General features: G+C 55.7%; 1 protein-coding gene across 6 annotated transcripts in view; it reads right to left on the reverse strand.

Moving 5' to 3' along the window:
• Positions 1 to 25,274, reverse strand: part of SHF (Src homology 2 domain containing F) — a 66,571-nt gene that overhangs the window by 21,294 nt on the left and 20,003 nt on the right. For 5 of the 6 annotated variants that reach the window (XR_005585835.1, XM_039493097.1, XM_039493096.1 and 2 more), the window contains exons 2-4: positions 14,097 to 14,226; positions 5,802 to 6,020; positions 2,658 to 2,795 (exon numbers count right to left, since the gene is read on the reverse strand). Coding sequence is in view for 5 of the 6 variants with exons in the window: in XM_039493096.1 (XP_039349030.1) it covers positions 2,658 to 2,795; positions 5,802 to 6,020; positions 14,097 to 14,226 (487 nt within the window). In the remaining variant the exon portion in view is untranslated. The remainder of the gene's footprint in view (positions 1 to 2,657; positions 2,796 to 5,801; positions 6,021 to 14,096; positions 14,227 to 25,274) is intronic. The other variant, XM_039493093.1, reaches the window with a different exon arrangement.

The following is a 25,274-nucleotide window of genomic DNA, read 5'->3' on the forward strand; positions in this document are numbered from 1 at the left end:
AGAAAAGACTGGATACTAAAGGGCTCTAGAATCTAGCAGACAAAGGCAGAACGAGAACCAATGGCTGGAAGCTACCAGACCAATTCAAATCAGAAATCAGGCACAGATTACTAACAGGGAGGGTGATTAGCCACTGGAACAAACTAGCACAGGAATGTTGGCATCTGTCTCCTGAGGTCTCCAGATCTGGTCTGGGGCCTCTGGGAGATGGTTTAGCCCAGCACAAGTTATGGGGTTCAATACAGGGGGAAATGTAATGGCTGGTGTTACATAGCAGGTCAGTATAGCTATCGAATGGTCCCTTCTGGCCTTAAACGCTATGAATCCAGAAATCTGTCATCTCCTGTCTTAGTCTGTAACTGTGCGGGGTAGGGACCGTTTTTTCCTATTTTCACAGCTTCTCAGGCTAGTGGGGACCATTAGATCGTTGAGTCTGACCTGCTGTATAACACACAGCAAGTTACCCCTGCACTGAGCCCAAGAACTATAGTTAGATCAAAACATTTCAGTTCTCAGGAGATTAAACGGTTGTGAGCTACAGGCAGAGAACAGGAGTCCTGAGGCGAAACAGTGTCTGAGGCCCCTGCAATGGTAGGGAATTGGTTAGGTGGGATATGCTCAGATGATGCTACGCCCTATGCTGCAGAGGAGGAAAAAACCCCTCCAAAGTCTCTGCCAATCTGACTTAGAGGGAAATTCCTTCCTGACCCCTAATCTGATCACCTTGAGCATGTGAGCAAGACCCGCTGCCCATGCATCTAAGAAAGAGGATTTTCTGTGCCACCTCAGAATGCTGGTCCACCCCATCCTGTGCCCCAGCTCCAGCTGTGGCCAATCTCTGGTGCTTCAGAGGAAAGTGAAATAAAATTCAGAATACATGGACCAATTGTGCATGTAGGGAAAATATTCCTTCCTGACCCCTGGCTGAAACCCTGAAGCATGAGACTGGGTTACAGCACATAGCTCAGTGGGGTCTTGGCCCGTGACTGGCACTCACAGGCACTAGGGCAACACAAATCAGAATGATAACTTTTCCCTGCCAGCACCCTGCCACTTGTGGGGGGAACAGCAGCTGTTCTGCACCCACTGCCCCATGCAGCCCAGAGCCAGCTTTTTGCCTACATTTCTGACAGCCCCGCTGGGCATCTGCGAGAGACAGGAATGAGCTTACAGCCACCCCAGAGATTGGCCTCTTGGTGGACATTATTTCCTCACAGGATGATTCTCACTTGCCTCTCCTCCTGAGGGTTCATTATTGTTACCCAGCAGCACATCAGTGTTGCACAGGTGCCCTATTGCTCGCCCAGCCACAAGATTCCCCTTTGTACTCTCCTGACACACTGGTCTTGGAAGCCCCACTAGTGGCGCAGAGCCACAGCGAGCGGGACTGCTCACAGGATCAGCCTCCTCCACCACCACTCGGAGCAGGGTTTGGGAAGCCTGCTCCATCAGTGCCGTCCTCCAGCACAGCACGGCAGATTCCCCACACCCCCCTGCAGGAACTAACCCCCACTTCTTGTCTTTCTGCTCGGGCATTGGACAAACACTGCCCAGCACGACCAGGGTTCACTTTGCACCAGCCCGACTAATTCATGGCAGGGCCCTGCAGTCACGCTCAAGCTGCCCTAATCCATCTCCACTGCCATGCCCTCTGGGTACCTACCCCATAGTTCCCAGCACAGCTACCAGAACAGTGCATTCTGGGGGATTCAGACAGGGCCCCAGCAGGCCAAGGAAACAGCTTGGTTTGATCAGTGTCAATGCAGGCTGCCTGTCTCAGACCAGAGCACTGGGGCCCTGCTGAGAACAGGCCTGGACCCAGGGGACTGGGCACATCCAGCGGGGTTTGGAGCACGCCTTGCTGCAGCAGCAGGTGCTCCCAGCATGCTGGGTTCTGAGCACTACAGCCAGTGTTGGGCGCTGCCCGGCTTGCAGAGTCCCAGGTAGTGGGACTGTGAGGCTCAGCCCCAGCCCTGATCCTTCCATTGCAGCAGGGCAGCCCACCTGGGGAGGACGGCTCTGGCACCTTTCTGTACCAGACCTTCCTTTGGTCTCTCCCTCCTTCCTGGCACGGGCTCAGCAGCGCCAGGCACAACGGGGTTGCCCCTCATTGTCTGGGGGCATCAGAATTACCTAGTCAGGCCTGTGCGCCCCGAACACGGGCCCCAGCACCAGGGGCCCTCCCCAGCATGTACACACCCAGCTGTCACAATGACCCTGCCCCTCCCCCGGGAGCTGTGTCTCCCCCACCACATACCATCTCCTTTCTGGGTCTCATGTTCACCCTGATGCCACTCAGGTTCAGGACTGCACTGTGTTCCCAGCATTATGGGCACCGTGCATCTGGCTTCCTGGGGGTTGTGGTCTGTGCCAGGCTGCATGGGGCCACTCTCTGTGCTGCAGTGTGTGCCCCTGCCAGGCACTGCCCCCCTCCCCCCGCAGCGTGTGGTCGCTGCTGAGCAGTAACTCAGTCTCCATATCCATCTCTTGCTGGCACCATTAAGGATGTCCTGCGAATGGGTGTGTGTGTGGTGGTGGGGGGGAACCCACGCAGCTGCCCATCTGGGGCAGGGCCCATGCGCTGCACCGGTTGGAGCTTCCCAGCCACCCCCGGTTGTGGGAGCGTGTGGCCTTGGGCACCGTTGAGGGCGACCCACCGTTGGTGTCTTCATGGCCGTGCTGGGGCTGGCGGGGGTGCGCAGGGGCGTGGGCCTCGGTGGCGGGGGGGCTTGCACCGCTGTCGAGCTGTCCCACGGGGGGAGGCCACGGCAAGTCTTTGATCACTTTGATCTCAACTGGACAGAGGCAGCAGAGAGAGAGAGAGAGAGAGAGAGAGAGCGCGAGCATGAGCTGGCTGGAGCTGTCCTGGCACCCAGGGTCCGGAGGAGGTGGGCAGGAGGTGGTGTGGGGAGAGCGGAGGGTTGGGGGACACAGCCACATGGCCATTCTGAGTCCCCACGTGCCCTGCCCCACACTTGGCTTCCAGCTCCTCTCTGCCGGCTGGCACTCCCAGGCTGGTCAAGGCTGCAAACCAGGGCCTGCCCTAGACACCAGTGTGCAGGGCAGTGCCCAGATGGGGCAGGGTGGAGGCACAAGGGGAATCACAGGAGATACCTGGATCTTCCTGCTGCGCCGAGGGGCCGGGGCCTGTGCAGTTGCTAGCGCAGCGCTACACACACCTGAGAGTCCTCAGCAAACTGCCCTGCTGCACCCACAGCCTGGCAGCAGCTGCCCCATTACGGACCAGGGCAGGGGAAGAGCCAGGGACAGAGCGTCGGTGTCCCAGCACACCACACCTCCGGCTCTCGCAGCACTGTGGCCCCTGGGTGGGAGCGTTTGGCCAGCCACACTCAGTGTCCCCAGCTGAGCCCCCCATCCACCCGGGCTCTTGCCAGAGAGCAGGGGACATCCAGACCCTAAATCCCATTCTGGACAGACCCAGCACCCCCTGCGCTGCACCCACCCTTCCCAATCACCTCATCCTCCATGGCAGCCTTGTGGCCTCTCCTGGAGCTCAGCACAGACACGCCCACCCCTCCTCCCACCTGGCTGGTGCCCATCCACATTCCTACCATGCTCCCCCTGCTGGGGCCCTGCCCCCTCCACAGCTCAGCAGCTCCCAATGCAGCCAGCCCCTTGAGCACTCCTGTCTGCCCCTCCCGCCTGCAGCGCAGGCTGGCCACTAGCTCCATGCTGGAGAGGTGTGGGGGGCACCTGACTCCCTGGGTTCCCTCCCCTTGGTCTGTCCTACCCAATTCCATCTCAGCACCTCTTGAATCCTCTCTCAGAGCATGCCATGCCCCCCTCTCTCAATCTCCCGGCTGGCCTCCCCTCTTCCCAGGTTCTTCCTACCCCAGTGCTCCCAGATGGCCAAGGGGGATTTTGCTGTGGTGCTCATGGCTGGTGCATGGCTGCTGTGGGTCAGCAGAGTGGGCAGCAGGATTGGCTGCACCCTAGCCCCGAATGGTGCCCTCTCTCCAGGGAAAGTGCAGTGGCCCAGGAAACATGGCCATGCCCATGGGATGGCTCAGGGTTAGTGCTGAGCCCTCAGCTCCTTGTGGGTGCAGAGCCTGGTGCTAAGGGAGTGAGCACAGAGCAAGCATTATCACACACACCGAGCTCAGCTGAGCGAGCAGAGCCCTGGGGGATGTGCCACAGCAGCTCCTGCATAGCACGGGACCAATCCTCTCCTGCCACCCCAGGCTGCTGTTACAATGTGCCATGCCAGCCCCACATCGCTCCTCCAGATAATCAGGGACAGCAGCAAGCCAGCCCATGCCCAGGATGCCAGCCCTTGCACAGCCTGGGCATAGGGGAAACTGCCCCAACTCTTTTACTGACATCTCTGCAGGGGGCTTTCCTTGGGGGCACTGCTCCAGGACCCTGGGGCATGGATGTACAGGCAAGTGGGGCACAGCTCCCTCCTGCCCTGGGCTGATAGGACAGCAGGGAGCGGTGGAGGGCAGTCGTCCAGCCCCTTGGCTGCAAGTGGTATGAGACACAAAGGACATGGAGGCCCCACCCAGCTCCACTGCCATGGCCGGCTGGTCGGGAGGGAGAGGCGCCATGTCCCCCACCCCAACGCAGTGCACAGGGAGAGGTGCTTGCAAAGCCAGACAGGAAGTGCCTGATTTGGGGTGTTTGATTGGGCAGGACAGGCACTAGGTTATATCCTCAGTAGGGCATGCAGCGAAGCACCTGCTCTGCCCATGCTGTGGGGAGTGGGATGGGTGCAGGCCCAGTGCCAAGGGGAGGGCGTCGCCCCACTTCCTCACCAAGGCCTGGACAAAGAGTGGGTGTCCACCAGGGAGACGGGCTGTGGGGACCCAGAGAGATAAGGGGATGCAAACCCAGGGAAGCTGGGGAGTTTCCAGCGAAGCCGAGTGCAGGAATCAGTGTGGCTGGTGCTGAGCCCCAACCCTGGCTCATGCCCGATGCTACTGGCACCCTGCGCCAGAGAGAGGTGCCCAGGCCCAGGCAGCCTTGGTCCCCATCACTCACTCACATGCCCTGGCACAGCTGAGCTATTGCAATTAAACTACAGCTAAGATAAGAGCCGGGCAATTAGCGAGCGCTGCTGGGGGAGCTGGGCGCTAATGTGCTGCATGGATTTCCCCATTAGCCAGCCCAAACGCAATCAATCCCCAGCAGGGAGATAACTGTGTATGTATGGGGGGGGGGGCGGGGTTGGGACTCCCAAACCGAAGGCCCAGAGACAGCCCAGGGCAGGGAAGCCCAGGACGGGGAGCTGTGGATGTCCTGCCCTTGGGGCAGTAGCAAGCACTATGCAGGGAAGAAGGGAACAATAACATGGCAGCCAGCAGGGCCCTAGGGATCTGCCACCCGCCCCCAGCACCACAGGGGGCCACGATCAGCCAGACGGAACATGCAGGAGTTGGTTCCCAGGGAGGCCCAGAGCAGACGGGCAGCTTCACCGCAGAGACTGCCAAAAAGTTTCCTTGCCAGGTCCCAAGTCCAGGATTCCCATGCGAATGGCATGGGTGCCCATGCCCCACCGCTGGAGGGCTCAGAGCCTCACCAGGAAGCCTGGACACTGAGTCAGGCAGCAGAAGGCAATGAGTGTGCATGTGAGCCCAGGAGCAGGGCAGGGCAGGCTGGAACTGCCCCATTTCACACAGATGGGGGGGGCATGGGGAGCCCCTAGGGATGGGGTTCCTGGAGCACAAGACCCAGGGGGGTTCTGGCAGGGTGAGGCCCTTCCGCCTTACCCAGCAAGGCTGCCCCTCTCCCACCCAGGGCAGCTAAGTCCCATGCCAGGGCCCTGCCCCTGCCCCCCTCACCTGCAAAGGCCTTGGAGATGCGCTCCTTCTTCCACTCCCAGGGCTGGTCGTACTCCTCGGGTGGGCGCTCATCATCCTGGGGCAGCCGCGACTCCCGGGGCCGGGCACAGGATGGGCGCTCGCTGTCTGGGGGTAGCCCATTGGGCACTGGCTCATAGGGTGTGTCGTACAGGGGCAGCGGCTGGCCAGGGGCCTCGAGGGAGCCCTTCAGGCGGATCTCTGGCAGGAGGGAGAAGGGAGAACATCATGAGCTCCTTTCCAAGCCCTGCCCATGTCACTGAAGGGCTGAGCACCCCGCATGGCATAGGGCTCCACCACCGGCTGCAGTCACAGCTTGCCAAGCCCCCTCCACGCTGGGCCAGGGCTGACACCTGCGCTGCCAGGGCTGGGGCTGGAGACAGAGACCCAGACGGCATGAGAGGTACTCTGGGGCGTTGGAGACGTTTCGCTAAACAAGACTGAGTCTCAGAATCTGCCAGCACATAAGGGAGTTACCTGTGACCTGCATAGGTGCCCTGAACGTCCCTGTGACCCGCATCCCAGCCCCTGATCCCAAGATTCCCATGCTCCAACCCCGCTTCCCATAATCCCCAGCCTGCAAGGCAAAGAACCCTGCACACACCTTCCTGAACCGTAGAGAGGAACGACTGGCCCTGGAAGAAGATTCAGGGGTTTTCCCCCCATAGATTCTAAGGCCAGAAGGGACCATTGTGATCATCTAGTCTGAGCTCCTGTATAGCACAGGCCAGAGATCTGCCCCATCATAGTTCCTAGGGCAGATCTTGTAGAAGAACATCCAATCTTGATTGAAAAATTGACAATGATGGAGAATCTACCACGACCCTCCGTAAGTTGTTCCAATGGTTAATGACTCTCACTGATAAAAATTTACACCTTATTTTCAATCTGAATTTGTCTAGCTTCAACTTCCAGCCATTGGATGGTGTTAGACCTTTCTCTGCTAGACTGAAGAGCCCACTATTAAATATTTGTTCCCCATGTAGGTACTTCATAGAATCATAGAATTCAAGATCAGAAGGGACCATTATGATCATCTAGTCTGACCTCCTGCTAGATGCAGGTCACATAGGTACTTATAGACTGTGATCGAGTCACCCCTTAACCATCCCTTGGCTAAACTAATCAGATTGAGCTCCTTCCATCTATCACTACAAGGCAGGTTTCTAACCCTGTAATCATTCTCCTGGCTCTTCTCTAACCCTCTACAACTTATCAACATCCTCCTTGAATTGTGGGCACAAGAACTGGACACAGAATCCCAGCAGTGGTCACACCAGTGCCAAACACAGAGGCAAAATAACCTCTGCTCCTACCTGAGATTTCCATTTCTGCATCCAAGGATGACATTAGTCCTTTTGGCCACAGCATCACACTGGGAGCTCATGTTCAGCTGATTATCCACCACACCCTCCAGATCTTTTTCAGAGTCACTGCTTCTCAATATAGAGCCCCCATCACAAAAATACAACCCACATTCTTTGCTCCCAGATATATCCATTTACATTTAGCCATATCAAATGCATATTGTTTGCTAGCGCCCAATTTACCAAGCAACCCAGATTGCTCTGTATCAGTTACCTGGTCGTCTATTATTTAGCACTCCCCTAACGTGTGTGTCATCTGCAAACTTGACCCATGATGATTTTATGTTTTCCTCCAGGTTATTGATAACGATGATAAATAGTGTAGGGTCAAGGACCAATCCCCTACTAGAAACACACCCAACTGATGACGATTTCCCGTTTACAGTTACATTTTCAGACCTATCAGTTGGCCAGCTTTTAATTAATTCAATGTGTGCCATGTTATTTTATAGCTTTCTAATCCAAAAGGTCGTGTGGTGTCAAGTCAAACGCCTTACGGCAGTCTAAGCATGTTCACGTCAACACTGGCACCTTCATCAACCAAACCAATGATCTTATCAAAAGAAGATATCAAGTTAATGTGACAGGGATCTATTTCCCATAAACCCATGTTATATTACCCAGCGAGCAATCCCCTGGGGATGCCCAGCCCTCACCAGTGTCAGTGAATCGACACCTGGCTCTGCAGGCGGAAGCATGGGACAGCCCTGGTGTCACTCTGTGCAGAATGACACATCTGTGTCAGACCGTGCTGCCTGTCTGTGGTGCTGTGAACAGGGCCAGGGGCATAACTCAAGCTTCTGCATCTCCCCATGGTGCAGGGCAAATGCTGGCTACCAGGGGTCTGAAATACACTTGTGGCCCCTGCCCCTTGGCTCTAGTGCGCTCTCTGAGGTCAGAGGTGGCACGTTCACCCACTATGGAGCATGGGCAGCCACAGGGCAGGCAGGCATAGCCGTGGCAAGCAAAGTGCACCTCTGCTTTCCCTTACCCTGTGCCAGGCCCAGGAGCGTCTGCAGGTTCAAACAGGGAGGCAATTCTAGACCTGTCATCAATGCTGCAAGGTCCCAGACTCCAGAGCAAAGGTCCCCGTGTAGATGCCCCAGGGCATCTGGGGCACAGTGACCCAGGGGCAAACAGTGCCAATTGGGCCCCGAGCCCAGGCTGCTCAGCACAGCGCCAAGAGGCAGAGCTCTGCCAGGGAGGAGGAGAGGGGCCTATGTCCTTAGTGCACTTGCAGTTCCCAGAGTGAGTTCACTCCAGTGGGACCAGCAGTGTGTCTGGGCTGTAGGAGACAGGCTGGGTAGGGGGCAGCAGGCGAGAAAAGGCCTGTGCATACAGGTGAGAGGGACCAAATGAATACAGAGCAGCTGTCTCCATCTCCAGCCAGCCAGCGCCCTGAATGCAGCTCCCTCCCCCTGTTCGCCACCCGAGCACTGCAGGCAAAGGCAACAGTCGAGTTTGCCCCATGTCACCAGGCAGCACTGACTGACCATGTTAGCCAAAGCATCCCCAATAAAAATCGCTGACAAAGTTGCCCTGATTTATTAAGTTAGTAGTAATTTGTCTTATGAATTAAAGTAGTAAATGAGATGGATATGTTTCAAAATCATGATGCTCTGTTACAGGGCTGCTTGTTAGCAAATTATTCAACAGTCTCTGTGCTGTTTCCTCTAATTGCTTAGTGGACGGATGTATAGTTGTTCTTTGTACGAGTGAGGTATGCAAGGATGTGAGTTAATAAGAGAGGCCAGCTGAGCTGATGAGCCTAATCGCAAGAAGAAGGGAGTGAGAAAATAAGACACCAGTCACAGCGTATTGCCTTATCTCCTTTTTAAAAAGATTTGTATGCTTCTTATAAGCATAACAACCAGGGCTGCCCATGGAATGGGGGTCTCCCTCATTGCAGCACAATCCTGGTACATGGCAGTGCAGTGTATCAGTCCATGGGGGGCCCTGTGACGAAGTGGGAATGTTCTTAATGTTTTCTCTGAATACTATGTGTGCCTCAGTTTCCCCTATGTATTACTCAAATATCTGTTGTGGGATAAGGGTGTGTGATCATTGCAGAGACCCCAAGAGGGCAGGTGTGATTGCTGACTGGCTGCCTGGGCACAGAGAATGGCCAACACTTTGTATCCTGGCAACTGATGGCTGGGCCCCCTCCTCTGCAAGAAGCCAGCCAAAGGTGTTGGAGAACAAAAAGACCAGGTGACCTGGTTGCCCTGGAAAGAGACAAAGGATGGGGGCAGGGCAGCTGGGCATGACTGAGGCTGGACTGGTGGAAACTGATCAGTCTCCTGGTTTGGGACTTGGGGGGGAGGGGAGCCCAGGGCTCTGCCCCCCCAGGGGCGGCTCCAGGCCCCAGCACGCCAAGCGCGTGCTTGGGGTGGCATGCCGCGGGGGGCGCTCTGCCGGTCACCGGGAGGGCAGCAGGTGGCTCTGGTGGACCTCCCGCAGGCGTGCCTGTGGAGGGTCCGCTGGTCCTGCGGCTCCGGTGGACCTCCCGCAGGCGTGCCTGCAGGAGGTCCACCAAAGCCACGGGACCAGTGGACCGCGGAACCAGTGGACCCTCCGCAGGCACGCCTGCGGGAGGTCCACCGGAGCCGCCTGCCGCCCTCCTGGCGACTGACAGAGCCCTCCCCCGCGGCATGCCGCCGTGCTTGGGGCGGCGAAATGTCTAGAGCCGCCCCTGCTGCCCCCCACCCCCAAGATGGACTTTACTGAATGTTTCTGATTTTTGTGCTAACAAGATCTGTTCTACGCTGTGTCCCGTTGACTAATAAACCTTCTGTTTTACAACACTGGCTGAGAGTCATTGCTGACTGTGACACTGGGGTGCAGGTAGGGTGACTGGGTGTCTGGTTTTTGACTGGAACACCCGGTTGAAAAGGGACCCTGGCGGCGCTGGTCAGCACCTCCACCTGGGCTGTTAAGAGTCCGGTTGGCGGTGGTGTGGTGCTAAGGCAGGCAAGTTCCTTCCTCCTGCTTTGTCTCCGCGCTGCAACCCGGAAGCGGCCAGCAGGTCCGGCTCATAGGTGGGGGAGCCACAAGGCTGTCCCCGCCCTGAGCGCTGGCTCTGCACTCCCACTGGCCAGTTCCCAGAGCAGGGAAGGCAGCGAAGCAGTGAACAATCCCAGCAAATGGCAAAGAGGGCAGAAGACCAGAGGAAAGGGATCATGGGGCCAGACAGACACGAGCGACAGATGGACGGGGGACCAAGGTGGAGGGCCAGGCAGGGGCGAACAGAGATGTGCCAGAAAGGACACTGGACGTGACCCAGACAAACTCGTTTGCTGGAGGACACGGGGCTCTCTGATCTGGCCCCAGCCCCCAAAACAAGCCAGGTGCTACAAAGCACAGCGGGTACCAGTCACTCCCACAACCACACAGGGCAGACAGTGTCCCCCATCCAACGCCGCAAAGACAATTACAACCCAAACACCCCCACGTTGTGGCATGTTGCTGTTCTGAAGGCTGCACGCTCCCAGCCATTGGCTGAACAGAGCTGGCTGGGAAGGCAGGAGAGAGCAAATTCTCTTCCTCCTTTTTGCCAGAGCATCGGTCATGCCAATGGCACAGGAGGCGTCATGAGAGCCCCAGGAGAGCGCTGGTTCTCTGCACAGCATCGGGCCTTGTTTGTATCTGACCCAGTGAAATAGTTGACTACGCTGCTCTTCCAGCCTGCGGCCACATGGATCCCACTCGAGAGGTGCCCGCTCCGCCTGAACCTCAAGGGCAATCTGCATAAACGAGACCACTCGAGAAACCCTAGTTGCTGCCTGTATTGGCACGCGGTCCCATTTACTGAAAAACTAGGGCCAATGCTTTGGAAACAGAGAACGTGAACAGATGGCGCTTCCCTGGAGGAACATACGCTGGAGCACTTGCCAAGAAGAGAATTCCCCATCCAGGTCCCATCCTTGCACCCCCGCTGCATCTCGCTGGTGCTAGCACAAAACAATTTCCCCTCCCAGGAGCAGTTCAAATGTTCCCAAGCTGCGTGGGGCTAGGAAGCCACCCGACTGCAGTGCAGCGAGGAGGGCTGGAATACACTCCGGCATGCAGGCCCAGCATGCTACTGTCCATAAGGGGTCACACACTCACTGGCCTCTCCTGAACCCTGCTTTCAAACTATGAGCCTCCCTGACCCTAGTTCCCGGGGGTCTGGCGGCCCGTCTTCTGGCTGTTCAGAAGGAGCAGGAGGGTCCATCCACCTCCAACCCCAGCCAGCAGTGGCCTGTGGAACTCAGGGTCAAACTACCATCATTCCTCCTGCTGCACCTCATCCTTCAGTCTCTACTGAGCACCCGTCCCTCGCCAGTCCGAAGGGGATGCTGCCACTGCCAGTGGGGCAGCATTTGATGGGACACACCCAGTGCCAGTCACACAAGGCAGAGCTCTCAGAGGTCTCCAGCTGTTACGAGACACCTCCACCTTCCTTTCAGGCTTCCCAACACCTCTCCCTCACCAGCAATTCTGCAGCTCTACAGGTCCCTTCACGGCGCCTTCTCCTGGCCCTAATCTGGGGAAGCGACCACAGCTGGAACCACAACATCATTAACGTCCATGGGAATGTCCATTGCCCTTTTACATAGCATGAAGTGGGTGAGTTTCTGAGATCCTGGCATCAGGGGCCAAATGCATGTTAATGACCCTGCCCAGGCGACCAGCCTTGCCTGGTAGGACATGGACCAACACTCCTTTCTGTAGATGAACTCCAAAGCTTGGAGGGGGAGCAAATAACAGGCATCTGGGTCCCAGCAATGGCCCCGTGTGACACTTGTCAGGGTTACCTCAGATCTGAGGTGAACTGCTACCATCTGTTCACAGCAGGAAGGAACTGTCTGTGCCCTCCCCCCTCCAAGGAAACTCTCCTCAGCCATTGGCTGCAGGCAACACAGGCACTTCACTCCAAGCCCCTCTTTCTCTCTGCAATGTATACCCCCGCTCTGTTACACTCGCATGGCCAGGCCCCCTTCTTCTGGGCGCCCGCAAGGTACACCGACCCGCTGCCTCCGCAGAAGTGGCGCACCCCACTTCACCAGCTTCAGCTCAGTTCAACATCTCCTCAGCACGAGGCACTCAGACATCTCTCTGGTGACGTTTGTTTAAGAGAGCTCGAAGTGCAGATTCAAAATAAAGATGAGGAAAAGATCTGGACAAATCAGGTTCCAAGTAAAAGAAAAACATATGACGCAAACTAGCACCTCCTCTTATTAACAAGTTCCTTTCCTGTCTGCTCCGGGATTTCTCACCCCAACAGGTTCTGAACAGCTCTTGTCTGCGAGGAGGCTGGGAGCCAGCGCTTCTGAGATGGCTCTCGCTGGCAGAGTCACCTCAGTGGATAACGCCTTGTGCTCTTTGTCTCCTCTTACACAGTGACAGACTGTTGTCCTTCGACCCGGGGTCGACGGGGAAGATATTCTACCTTACGTAGCTCTAAAATTGTTGCAGCTTTCGGCAGAGACCCCACCCAGCCCCTTCAGTGACACACTGAAAACACGGCTAGATCCAGGGGTAATATACCCACCCGGGCAGGTCTGTGTCACTCCCCTACACATGTTGGGAACCCCAAGAGCTCGCAGCTGCCACCCTCCTGTGCATTGCTTGGGCAGCAGCCCACTCTCCCTGCCAGCAGCCCCAGATTCCTGTTTTACCAACATCAAAGCGGTTGGCTACTGACCGGGAACAATTGGGAGCTGGGGCTTCGCCATGGTAACAGCCATGCACATCCCCTCAGAGGAGGACCCTTGTGTTGATACCTGGAGCTGCAGCTCTGGGGTGGGGGGCACAGCACAGCCGTGCAGGGCAGTGGCCTTCTGCAGCCCCTGCTGCTCATCCCGGCTCTGCCCCATGAGCGCCCCCACCCGCCCCTGCTGCTCATTCCGGCTCTGCTCCATGAGCCCCCCCCAACCTGCCCCTGCTGCTCATCCTGGCTCTGCCCCATGAGCCCCTCCACCCGCCCCTGCTGCTCATCCCAGCTCTGCTCCATGAGCCCCCCCAACCCGCCCCTGCTGCTCATCCCGGCTCTGCCCCATGAGCTCCCCCAACCCGCCCCTGCTGCTCATCCCGGCTCTGCCCCATGAGCGCCCCCACCCGCCCCTGCTGCTCATCCCAGCTCTGCCCCATGAGCCCCCCCACCCGCCCCTGCTGCTCATCCCGGCTCTGCCCCATGAGCCTGCCATGCCCATACTTGCTTGTCGCCCAGGCCAAGAAACATTGTTCCACCAACTGCAGCTGGTCTAGGAATACATCAAGGAGCATCTGCCTAGGCGCATGTGTCTCCCCTGGGGGTGGCTGCCTGGGGTGGCACCATCATGGTGATCGGCAATCCCACCCAACGGCACCCAGCTGCAGGATTGGCAGGGGTCAGTATCCCAGCGCCCAGCAGAGCCTCCTGTGTGCTGCTTTCAGCTGTTTGAACATGGCCTGAGCTCCTGGGAACCAGATGAGTGATGGGATGCAACAGGAGGAACAATGGGAGTTTGTCTCAGAGTCTCACACAGCGCCGGCAGGCACCCCCCAACGTGTGAAAACCACCCAGAGCACACAGAGCCTGGAAGCAGCCCTTTGCGCCCCCCCACCCAAGTGCCCTGTGCCTGTACCAAACCAGCACCGCACTGCATGGACACAGCAGTCCCCGTGTGGAGTGGCTGAGCAGGGCATGCCTGGCAGCACGGGCTCTGCCCATCGGGCTAGCTATAGCCGTGGTAGGAAAGCCGTGTGCCAGACCAGGGCAGCTCCCCCTGCAGCGAGGGCCAAAGTCTATGCAATGCCAAGGTCCCTTCTCCCCTGCAGCCCAGCACAGGCCCTTGTCCCAGGCTGCGTGAAGAGAGGTCAGCAGGGACAGCCTGGAGCCGGCAAAGCTCAGCAGCACTGCTCCCGTGGTACAAAACACTGCCCTTACCAGCCATCATCTTCTGGGCCTCGTAGGGCTCCATGTACCCATCGTTTTCTGCCACCTTCTCCTGCCCCGGCTGGCCACTGGCTGCTTGCTTGGCATCGAAGGGATCTGCATAGTCCTCGAGGACAATCACCTGCCAGCAGGGAGAAGACAAGAAGGGTTAGAGACCTGGACCCCGCAACAGACTGCCCCCCTCTGCCTAGCATGGACACTCCCCAAGGAGTGAGTAAACTCCTCAGGCTGGGTAAACTCTCTACGCCCGCACAGGTCACAGAGAGAGCAGCGGGCCCCAATAAATATGCTCATGGGCCATTGGCCAGCGGGCTGCTGAAATGTCCAAGTCAGTTCCTGGCAGCTGGGCAGCTGCCCTCTCCTGCTCCATTCCAGCTGCCTGGCATTTCTCTGTTGAAGGTCGCAACCTGCCCCTGCCTCTCAGGCCCACAGGGTCTCCCACCCGCTATGGGAACCAAGCAGGGTGGGGCAGTGAGTGCAGTGTAGAATGAGAGATGCCGCCAGCAGTGGTTCATACCAGCCCTGCTGACGGTACACGGGATCAGGCAGCTAGCCGCCGGGGAGGGTCCCTGGGGAGGGGGAGGGACAGGGACAGGGTCTAGCCTCTAAATGATCAGTGTCCAGCAGAGCTCCCCAATCCCTACAGTATCTCAGTGCCCACAGGGGGATGGGGGCAGCGGAAAAGCCTTGGAACATCCTTTTCCAAAAACATTAATGTGTTTGTCTCTCTCCATCCCTGCAAATCCAAGGAACTTCTACCCAAGGGCTTGGGTCACTCCCACTGGCTCTGCCGCCCCAGTGCTAGTGATGTGGGGAGCTCTGCTGGAGAGAGGCCCTGGCTCACACCACTAGTCACGATCCTGGCCCCAGGGAAGTCACTGGCCAAATGCCCAGGATGTCCCTAAGCCCGGCTTGGAGCAGACTAAACCTCTGTCCAGCATGGAGTGAGCTGGTGAATGAAAGGGAGTAGGGGGCCTGGGCAGGTCTGCATGGCCTGGAGAACAGCCAGCAAAGTGCTCAGCGCACCAGGGAGCTAACAGGTAATGGATCGGGAACCGCCGAGAACACAGGCACAATCGTGGGCAGAATACGCCTATCACCCACTGATCTGGCCAGGAGCCAGGCTGGCTCCATGAACCAAGCGGCAGAGCAGATCAGGACACCTTGCAGCCAGACTGCATTTCCAGATGCCAGCCAGGGGCCCCAGCCGTGGGAACCACCCAGCCTTTGTCCTCCAGCAATCGGGCTTGGAGACCAAACAGATGAAAACACTTTTATTAATCAGATGCTCACTGATAACACAACTGTCAATCACACAGTACCAGCACTGGGCTTTCCCGAGCACACTCACTACAGCGCTTACCTGCCTGGGGGTGTGCAAGGCTGGGTTACTGACTGACCTACCATGGGGGGCTGCAGCACCAGGAGCTGGGCAAGTTATCATGTGCAAGTCTGGATAGATACATGTGCACACACACCTTGCCACTGCCCCACAACAGACACAACGCACAGTCCTCCTGCACACACTGGGGGGCAGGCAGCCCCACATCAAAAGTACTGCAAACACCAGTTAGGAGAGGTGGCAGGTCAACAATGCTCTCGCTGGGTATTTTCTAGGGCTCCCTCCAGACCAGCTCTGAATATCCCAGCATCTGCACCACTTTGGGACAAGTAGGTATGAATTGGCCTCATGACAAAGGCAGCAGAGCCAGTGAATGTGTTTTTATTTGTGTCCCTGGGCAGCAAGAAGGTGGGAGATATGGGAGCTCCCAGCCCCGGAGTTCTGGATAACACAGACCAGAGAGCCCACAAGGGGAGGGTATTCGGAAAGACAGTCCGAGAGTTTTATCTGCAACAAAAGAGATGGCGGGACACCCAGGAACCAAATTACAGGGACAGAGCCAAAGAACCAGCCAGACAGAGCCTTGCCAAAGGGCACTCCTAGCAGCACCTGAAGGGCAAGAACAGGTAAGAGATAGGGGAATTACAAGGGGGTTAACTGGGACTAATGGGATGGATTTGAAGCTGGGAACCTGGAGGCTAATTAGGAAGGGGTGCTCTGTGCCAGGAGGCTGCAGACAAACTGCACTAGGCAAGTAATGGAAGCCCCATGGCTTGGGATCCTTAAACTCAGACAAGCCAGTGTACTGTGGGGCCGGATTCTGCCCTGGGCTCTGGCCAGCTCAGGCATCGCCACCGCACTAGCCCCTCAGGCAGCTGCCACTTGTCGCCTGCACAACAAAACCAACAGCTGCCAAGCCCAGGCAGAGCTCAGCGTCTGGGGGCCACAAGCCTCGCTCCTAGACGCAGAGGCGGGGAAGACGCTATCTTAGTGTGAGGAAGGGGACAGGAGCCTGAGCCCCAGCATTATTCCTGGCAGGGGCTGAAAGCCCTGGCCGTCCCCTCCGCTCTCCTAAGGGTGAGGCTCTTGCAGAGCTCCACTGAACACTACACCTGAAGGGAGGGCTGCTGCACAGCACAGACAGAGGAATCCCTGCCTCGGCACATGAAGCCTGGGTTGGGGCAGGGGAATCCCAGGCTGAACGAGGGGCTGCAGACATGCCATTCTGCTCCAGACCCCCCTCTCCTTCTCACAGGCTGGCAGAACCCAGGACACACAAGACAGGATCCCCACCTGCTAAGGTCTGTCTGCAAACTGCTGCACGGAGCAACAGGCCCACTGGGAACTCCCCCGCCACAGAGGCCTGTGCCAAGAGACAGAACTGGGGGGGGCCTATGGGGTGGAGGGCAGGGCCCAGGCCCTGTGCCCAAAGACCACAGGGGCAGGCACAGTCAAGAAGCGAGTTGGAGTAGCCCTGGATGGGAAGGTGCATTCATCCCCTTAGTCCCTGCACCAGGCTCAGCACCTGCACATGGGGCCTGAGCAGCTGCCAGACCCCCTTGGGCTATAGCCACAGCGGGTACAGCTGAGTCTAGAGCAGAATCCGATATCTGAGGCACATCCAGACTGGCACTGATAATGGTGTTAGGCAGCTCAGCTACACCCCTCCACCAAACTCTAGCCTAGCCAGACTGAAGCCAAGCCCTGACAATGAACTGGGCTGGGCTGTGGAATCGCCACCACCACCCAGGAAAGGGTGGAAGCCCCCAACCATGTCCCCAGCACAGGAGACTTGCAGTGACACACTGTAAGGCCCACGGCCTGCCCAGGACCCAGGGAAGGTGCGTGAGGTGGAAGCTGATGGGTCTATTCCAACTCTGGTTCTTCAACCCGCATCTGCCCTGGGAGCCAGCCAGTGCCCCCAGACATGGCGTGCAATCTCCCCTCCTCAGACACCAGACACCTGATGGGATCTCCCATCGTCCTAGGCAGAGGCTGACTACAGGGGTCACACCAGTCCACGCACGATGCTGCACTGGCTTGCTCCAGGAGGCACATGGCTGCTTTGGGAGACACCCTGGATCTGGCCATAGGACCAGGATTCACGATGGCTCAGGCAAGGCCATGCCCCTCCGGAGGGGTCTAACATGGGATCCTCAGATGTGGGCTGAGCACAGGCCAGGGCTCTGTGCTTGAAGTCCGGTTTCCTGCAGAGCCTTCCTTCAGTCAGAAGACCACGCTCAGCACTGTCAGAACCCTGCCCCCTCCCTTTTGTCCCATGACCGGATGCCTCTGAAGAGCTCAACAAAAAGTGACCAGCCCCAGGGCCAAAAGGCCACACACTCCTGAGCCCAGATGGCCCCAACATCAGTCTGAAACCCTGCTCTGTCCCAAACCTGCCTCATCTTCCCACACCATGAATATGACTTGTCCTCCCTCTTAGGATGATTGAACCCCATTGTCTCCCACCTCGGGGACTGTGCCGCCATCTTCCCAGACTCCTCCATTGTCCCCTGCGAGCTGTGCAGAGTGCAGGGTAGTATCTGACCTGCCTTGCCACCTCCACTGGCCCTCCGAACATGATGCGCTTCATTTCCACTTCTCATCTTCATCTCCAGGTGCAGCACGCACTGGGCTCCTACGGTATCACCACTGCACAGTCACCCCAGCCCCACAGCACTCACTGGATCTCCTACGGTATCACCACTGCACAGTCACCCCAGCCCCGCAGCACTCACTGGATCTCCTGCGGTATCGGCTCTGCGCTGTCATCCCAGACCTGCAGTGCTCGCTGGATCTCCTGCGGCATCAGCACTAAGCAGTCACCCCTGCCCCCTGTGCACAGTGTCATATTTGTTCAAGCATTTCCACTTCAGATAGTTCTCTCCCTAGGGACCAATGCTGCATTCAGAGGATGCATGTGGATGAGGCCCCTGGGTGCCGCAGCGCCATCCCATGGTCACTTGCTGTGTGACACAGGCCTGGGCTAGTCACAGAGTCACGTGCATTCATTATAATCTGTTTAAAACAAACCCTTTTCCTCTTTCCTGTCCTGCAAACCGAGTAACAATAGCCAGAGCCTAGGAACACAGCAGGAAAGTGACCAGGGCCCCGCAGATGGGAATACCTCCCATGCTGTCCATTCTAAGCCCTGGAGCTCCTACCCTACCCACGAAGGGCCCCCAGCTCACCACGGGATTCACCGGTCGCAGAGCGCACGGGACATTCGCACTAGTGCAGGAAATGCATTTTCTGGCAGTGCAGGAATGTGTACATGCACACGTGTTCTGTCAGTGATGTGGCAAAACACAACAAAAAGAAGACTGACAATTATTATTATTATTATAAACAATATCTTACATTTCTCTAGTGTTTTCCCTGCCAGACGATCCTAAAGCCCTTTACAGAGAACAGTCAGGAATCATTCTACTCACAGCCATCATTGCTGCAATGCAGCCATGCCTGGGGAGGAGCACAGCCGCTCTTTAGCAGCGCACACCACCTCTGAATAATCGGCCACACGTACATCAAAATGGAAGCTTGCGGCTCAGCTGCATGGCCACAAGTGGTCGGATGGAGCTGCAGCAGCGACAGGCTCTGGATCTAGAGCATCTGTGACTCGCTATGTCCCTATCCAGAGAAGCAAAGATTGGCAGGAACAGCCCCCATTGTTCGGTGGTGGACTGAGGCGGCGATTTCACTTCAGAACTCTTGGGTGAATACCATCTGGTCCTGGTGACTTATCACTGTTTAATCTATCAATTTGTTCCAAAACTTCCTCTAAGGACACCTCAGTCTGGGGCTGTGTCACAGGGCAGGACTCACCCCTGCAGCGCCTCCTGCTGGTCGTCCGGGGAATTAGTGTTTCCAGCCTCCGGAGCACCCTCTGCAGGCTGGTGTCCCGCTTGCTGCTGGGCCTGAGTCCCTCCTGGACCCCAGTGCCCCTTTCAGGCTGGGGTGCTGCCCCCTGGCAGTACCCTCACAGATCTGGGTCTCCCCTCCCCAGGGAACCCTCACCCTCTATCCCCACCTCACCTCAGTCTATGGCCACTGCCAGTCATCACCTAGCCCCCGTTCCCTGGGACAGACTGCAGTGTAAATGCCACTCATCACCGGCAAGGGGGGTTTGGACCTGCTGCCTCTGCCTATCCTTGGGCTGCCCTCTGCAACCCCAGTACCCTTTCCTTGGCCTTTAACAAGATCTGCAGCCTGGGGGGTTTCTAGGCCGGAGCATCCCAGCCCCTCTGGCCTTCCCCCAGGCCTGCTCCAGCATCGATACCCTGCTTAGCTCCTAGAAGCCAGGCCCATCCCTTTCCACATCTAGAGAGAGAGTGTCTGTGCTCCTGGCCCACTGCCCTCTTATAAGGGCCAGCTGGGCCCTGATTGGGGGACTGTTGAACTGCTGGTCCAAATATATTTATTATTCTTACTTTACCATAGAATTAAGCCTGCAGCCCCAGAGTTCTCTGTCCCCGGCGGGGGGCGGCGCGGCTTCTCTCTGGCTTCGAAGCTGGAGAGAAGCCGTGGGCCGGCATCTGCCGGGGACAGAGAACACCGGCGCCCACAGCCTGCAGTCCCGGAGAAGCCGGAGAGAAGCCGCAGCCCCGTGCCTGCCGGGGACAGAGAACTCCGGGGCTGCAGGCTGCGGGCGCCAGTGTTCCCTGTCCCTGGCAGGCGCGGGGCCGCGGCTTCTCTCCGGCTTCTCCGGGGCTGCAGGTGCCGGTGTTCTCTGTCCCCAGCAGGCGCCGGGCCCTGGCTTCTCTCCCATGCTGGGCACTAGGCGGGCCCTGCGCCTGCTGGGGCCAGAGAACACCGGCGTCTGCAGCCTGCAGCCCCGGTGTTCTCTGTCTCCGTCAGGCAAGGGGATGCGGTTTCTCTCCAGCTTAAGCCATGGCCCCGCGCCTGCCGGGGACCAACAACACTGGCGCCCGCAGCCCCAGAGTTCTCTGTCCCCGGCAGGGGCAGGGCTGTGGCTTCGAAGCTGGATAGAAGCTGCGGCCCTGCCCCTGCCAGAGACAGAGAACTGTGCCCACAGCCTGCAACCCTGGAGAAGCCGGAGAGAAGCCGCAGCCCCGTGCCTGCCAGGGACAGAGAACACTGGCGCCCGCAGCCTGCGGGCCCCGGAGTTCCTTGTCCCCGGCAGGCGCCGGGCCGTGGCTTCTCTCCCCTGCTGGGCACCAGGCGGGCGCACATAAATGCCCCGGCAGGCGCCATGGCGCCCGCAGGCACCGTATTGGGGACCACTGCTGTAGACAATGGATCGTGTGATGCAGTCTGGACGAAAGCTGGAGGCATGTAGGTAAGTATAACGGTCAGTAGCTTTCCGGTACAGGGTGGTGTTTATGTGACCATTGCTTATTATCTCTGTAGTGTCTAGGAAGTGGACCTCTTGTGTGGACTGGTCCAAGCTGAGGTTGATGATGGGGTGGAAATTGTTGAAATCCTGGTGGAATTCCTCAAGGGAACTCCTTCCCATGGGTCCAGATAATGAAGATGTCATCAATGTAGCACAAGTAGAGTAGGGGCAAAACACCACCCTATACCGGAAACCTACTGATCACTATACTTACCTACATGCCTCCAGCTTTCATCTAGACCACATTACCCGAAGCATTGTCTACAGCCAAGCTATAAGATGCAACCACATTTGATCCGATCTCTCAGACAGAGACAAACACCTACAGAATCTCTACCAGGAGTTCTTAAAACTACAATACCCACCTGGTGAAGTGAAGAAACAGATTGACAGAGCCAGAAGGGTACCCAGAAGTCACCTACTACAAGACAGACCCAACAAAGAAAGTAACAGAACACCACTAGCTGTCACCTACAGCCCCCAACTAAAACCTCTCCAGTGCATCATCAAGGATCTACAACCTATCCTGAAGGACGATGCCTCACTTTTGCAGACCTGGGGAGACAGGCCAGTCCTCGCCTACAGACAGCCCCCCAACCTAAAGCAAATACTCACCAGCAACTACATACCACATATCATAAATATAAAGGGAAAGGTACAACCTTTATGTATGCAGTAACATAAAATCCCTCCTGGCCAGAGGTACAGAATCACCTTATCTGTAAGGGGTTAATCCGTTCAATTAACCTAGTTGGCACCTGACCAAAAGGACCAATGGGGAAATAAGATACTTTCAAATCTGCGGGGAGGTTTTGTTTGTGCTCTCTTTGTTTGTTCCCTCTCGGGACAAAGAGAGAGACCAAGCAGGTAAACCAGCTCCTAAAAAGATCCTGAAATGATACATCTAAAATTACAGAAACTGTAAGTAATAGCAAGGAAATGCGTTAGATTATCTTTTGTTTTAGCTTGTGAATTTTCCCTATGCTAAGAGGTAGTTTTATTCCTGTTTTTTGTAACTGTAAAGTTGAGTCCAGAGGAGAATCCTCTGTGTTTTAAATCTTTTATTACCCTGTAAAGTTACCTTCTATCCTGATTTTGCAGGTGTGATTCTTTTACTTTTTTCTTTATAAAAAAAAGTTCTTTCTTTTAATAACCTGATTGATTTTAGTGTCCTAAAGATAAAGGGGGTCCGGTCTGTACTTATATTAAAGGCAATTGGTATATTAGTCTCAAGCCTCCCCAGGAAAAAGGGTGAAGGGGCTTGGGGGGATATTTTGGGGAAAAGGGACTCCAAGTGGTCCTTTTCCTGAATCTTTGTCTAAATCACTTGGTGGTGGCAGCAATACTGTCCAAGGACAAGGAAAGGATTTGTGCCTCGGGGAAGTTTTTAACCTAAGCTGGTACTTATAAGCTTAGGAGGTTTTTCATGCGGGTCCCCACCTCTGTACCCCAGAGTTCAGAGTGGGGAGGGAATTCTGACACCACACAACAAAAACACCAACTCAGGAACCAAACCCTGCAACAAACCTGGATGCCAACTCTGTCCACATATCTATTCAAGGGACACCATCATAGGACCTAACCACATCAGCCACACCATCAGGGACTCATTCACCTGCACATTTACCAATGTGACATATGCCATCATGTGCCAGCAATGCCCCTCTGCCATGTATACTGGCCAAACTGGACAGTCTCTATGCAAAAGAATAAATGGACACACATCTGACAAAAGGAATTATTCAAAAACCAGTAGGAGAACACTTCAATATCCCTGGGCGCTAAATAACAGACCTAAAAGTGGCAATTCTTCAACAAAAAAAGTCAAAAACAGACTCCAATGTAAAACTGCAGAACTGGAATTAATTTGCAAACTGGACATCATCACATTAGGCCTGAATAAAGACTGGGAGTGGTTGGGTCATTACAAAACCTAAACCTAATTTTCCCCTACTGTTACTCACACTTTCTTGTCAACTGTTTGAAATGGGCCACTCTCATTACCACTACAAAAGTTATTTTTCCTCCCTTGGTATCCTGCTGTTAATTGAATTGTCTTTTTAGACTGACCTCACACCTGGTAAGGTAACTCCCATCCATTCATGTATTTATACCTGCTCCTGTATTTTCCACTCCATGCATCTGATGAAGTGGGTTCTAGCCCACGAAAGTTTATGCCCAAATAAATTTGTTAGTCTCAGGTGCCACAAGGACTCCTCATTGTTTTTGCAGATATATAGTTAATATTCCTAACTTCAGATACAGAAATGATACAGGCATACAAATTGGATAATCACATTCAGTAAATCATAACCTTTCCAATGATATCTTACATGAGCCATCTTGCATAAAGTATATCTCACTTATGTCATTCATATCATAAGCATATTTTCATAAGAAATGTCACATTCCAACTTGTAAAGCATGACTTTTTGCCTCTAACGATCTCTTTCACTCTGTTATTTAGCGATGGTGGCATTTTTTGGGTCCTCTTACTGTTTTTTCTTTTATTTGAGGTAAACATTTAATTTGAGCCTCTATTATGGTGTTTTTAAAATGTTTCCATGCAGCTTGCAGCATTTCTCTCTTGTGACTGTTCCTTTTAATTTCCATTTAACTAGCCATTTAAACGCTACTGTGGTGGAGTTCTTTGGTATCCCCTCCCCCCACCCAAAGATGTTAAATTTAATTACATTATGGTCACTATTACCTAGTGGTTTGGCTATATTCACTTCTCTGCCATGACAACTGGGACTGAGATCCACAGTTTGTCTCAAGCTTTTGGGCATGAAAATCCTCTGCATACCACCTCAAACAGATGGACAGACAGAGAGGGAGAAACCCGCACTAGAGCAATACCTAAGGTGCTTTATCAACTGCCATCAAGATAACTGGTTCTCCCTCCTGCTTTGTGCCGAGTTCTCATATAACAACGCCGACAAGGCCTCCAAGGGGCAGAATAGTCATCATCTTCTTTTTATTTTATTTTACAAATTATGGATTCCACCGTGGCTTCCACCCAGCCTTGCCAGAAGCCTCCCCCAACCTAGCAGCCACCAACTGGATCCAATGCACTCATCATATTCAGGCACTTAAGGACCACCTTGAAGATGCGAGAAAGGACTACAAGCAGTAGGTGAACCGTCAATGCCGGGAAGGCTCTGACAGTGGGCTGTTTGCAGCCAAACACCAGCCTACAAACAGGCCATCATGCAAAATAGACCACCTGTTCCTCACACCATTCTGGATCTGTTATCAAATCAACACCATCACCTTCAAACTGCAGCTCCTTCAGTTCCTTAAGATACATCCTACTTTCCATGTATCCCTTCTGAAGCCTTACACAGAGGATTCCTTTCCCAGCTGGTTCCAACAGCGACCCTCGCCCCCATACTATGTCCAAGGGCATGAGGAATATAGTCCATGCTATGCTAGACTCTAAACTGCAGAGAAGGAGACTATTACCTCATCCCTTGGAAGGGATGAAAAGCGAAGAGTGTTCCTGGGAACCTGCTGCCCATGTTCATGCCCTGGAACTGGTAAAAGGGTTTTATCAAGACCATCTGGCCAAACCAGGCCTGGGGCCAACCCGGAGGAAAAGCACCCCTGAAAGGATGACTAAAGCAAGGATCCGTGGGACTAGAACCTGCGAATCCGGAACCTGGCATAGCTGATGTTCCCACATCACTACCAGGAAGCAATGAAGAGCCACATCCAAGGAGTGCTGTGATATTAGGCGCTGAAGAAAGTACTGTCCAAAGAATCCAGAGGGAAAGCAGCACCCAGTGGTGTTCCGATTGGCCTGTGCTCACTATTTAACACTGGCGGGACAGGGGGGCAGGAAGTTATCTGGGCATCCATGCAGACTTCTAATCTGCAGCAACGCCAGACCTCACCTTGCTTTCAGATCTACAGCTCCAACTCTGGCCTGACTGTGACCCTGACTCTTGCCTATTGATCCCGGCTCTGACAATCACCTGCTTGCTGACTGTCACCTCACGACTGCCTTCGCCTTGTGGACACCAGCCCAGCTGTGCCTACTAGGCCAGACTGCCTACGCCCCAGTCCCTTACACGAGCAAAGCCAGGGAGTGGGGCGTGAGCAGGCATCCAGTGGAGGGATGCTTCGTGTCAGCATCAGGGCCACAGCACTTGGGAGCAACAGCAGAGACACCATGACAGTAAAGGGGGTTGCAGGTGCCTGTAGCTTTCAACGCTAGCGGAGGGGCGAGCCAAAGGCAGAGCAATCCTCACACCCGCCACCGCTGGGCGCCTCCTGCCTACGCCCACGTGGCTCCATTTGCCCTGGGCAGTGCCTGCACAAGCCAGGCTGTGAACTCCAGATGCAGCAAGGGTCCCTGGGGTGGGGGCACCACAGCAGCTGCTCCACCGGGAAGCCTGAAGCAAGGCCAGGCAGGCAGGGCCCGGCCAGGATGGAGGGGACAGGCTGAGTGCCCAAGGAGCTGAGGCTG

This window comes from Mauremys reevesii, linkage group 10 (assembly GCF_016161935.1).
Source record: "Mauremys reevesii isolate NIE-2019 linkage group 10, ASM1616193v1, whole genome shotgun sequence".
In the NCBI taxonomy this organism is placed as follows: Eukaryota; Metazoa; Chordata; order Testudines; family Geoemydidae; genus Mauremys; species Mauremys reevesii.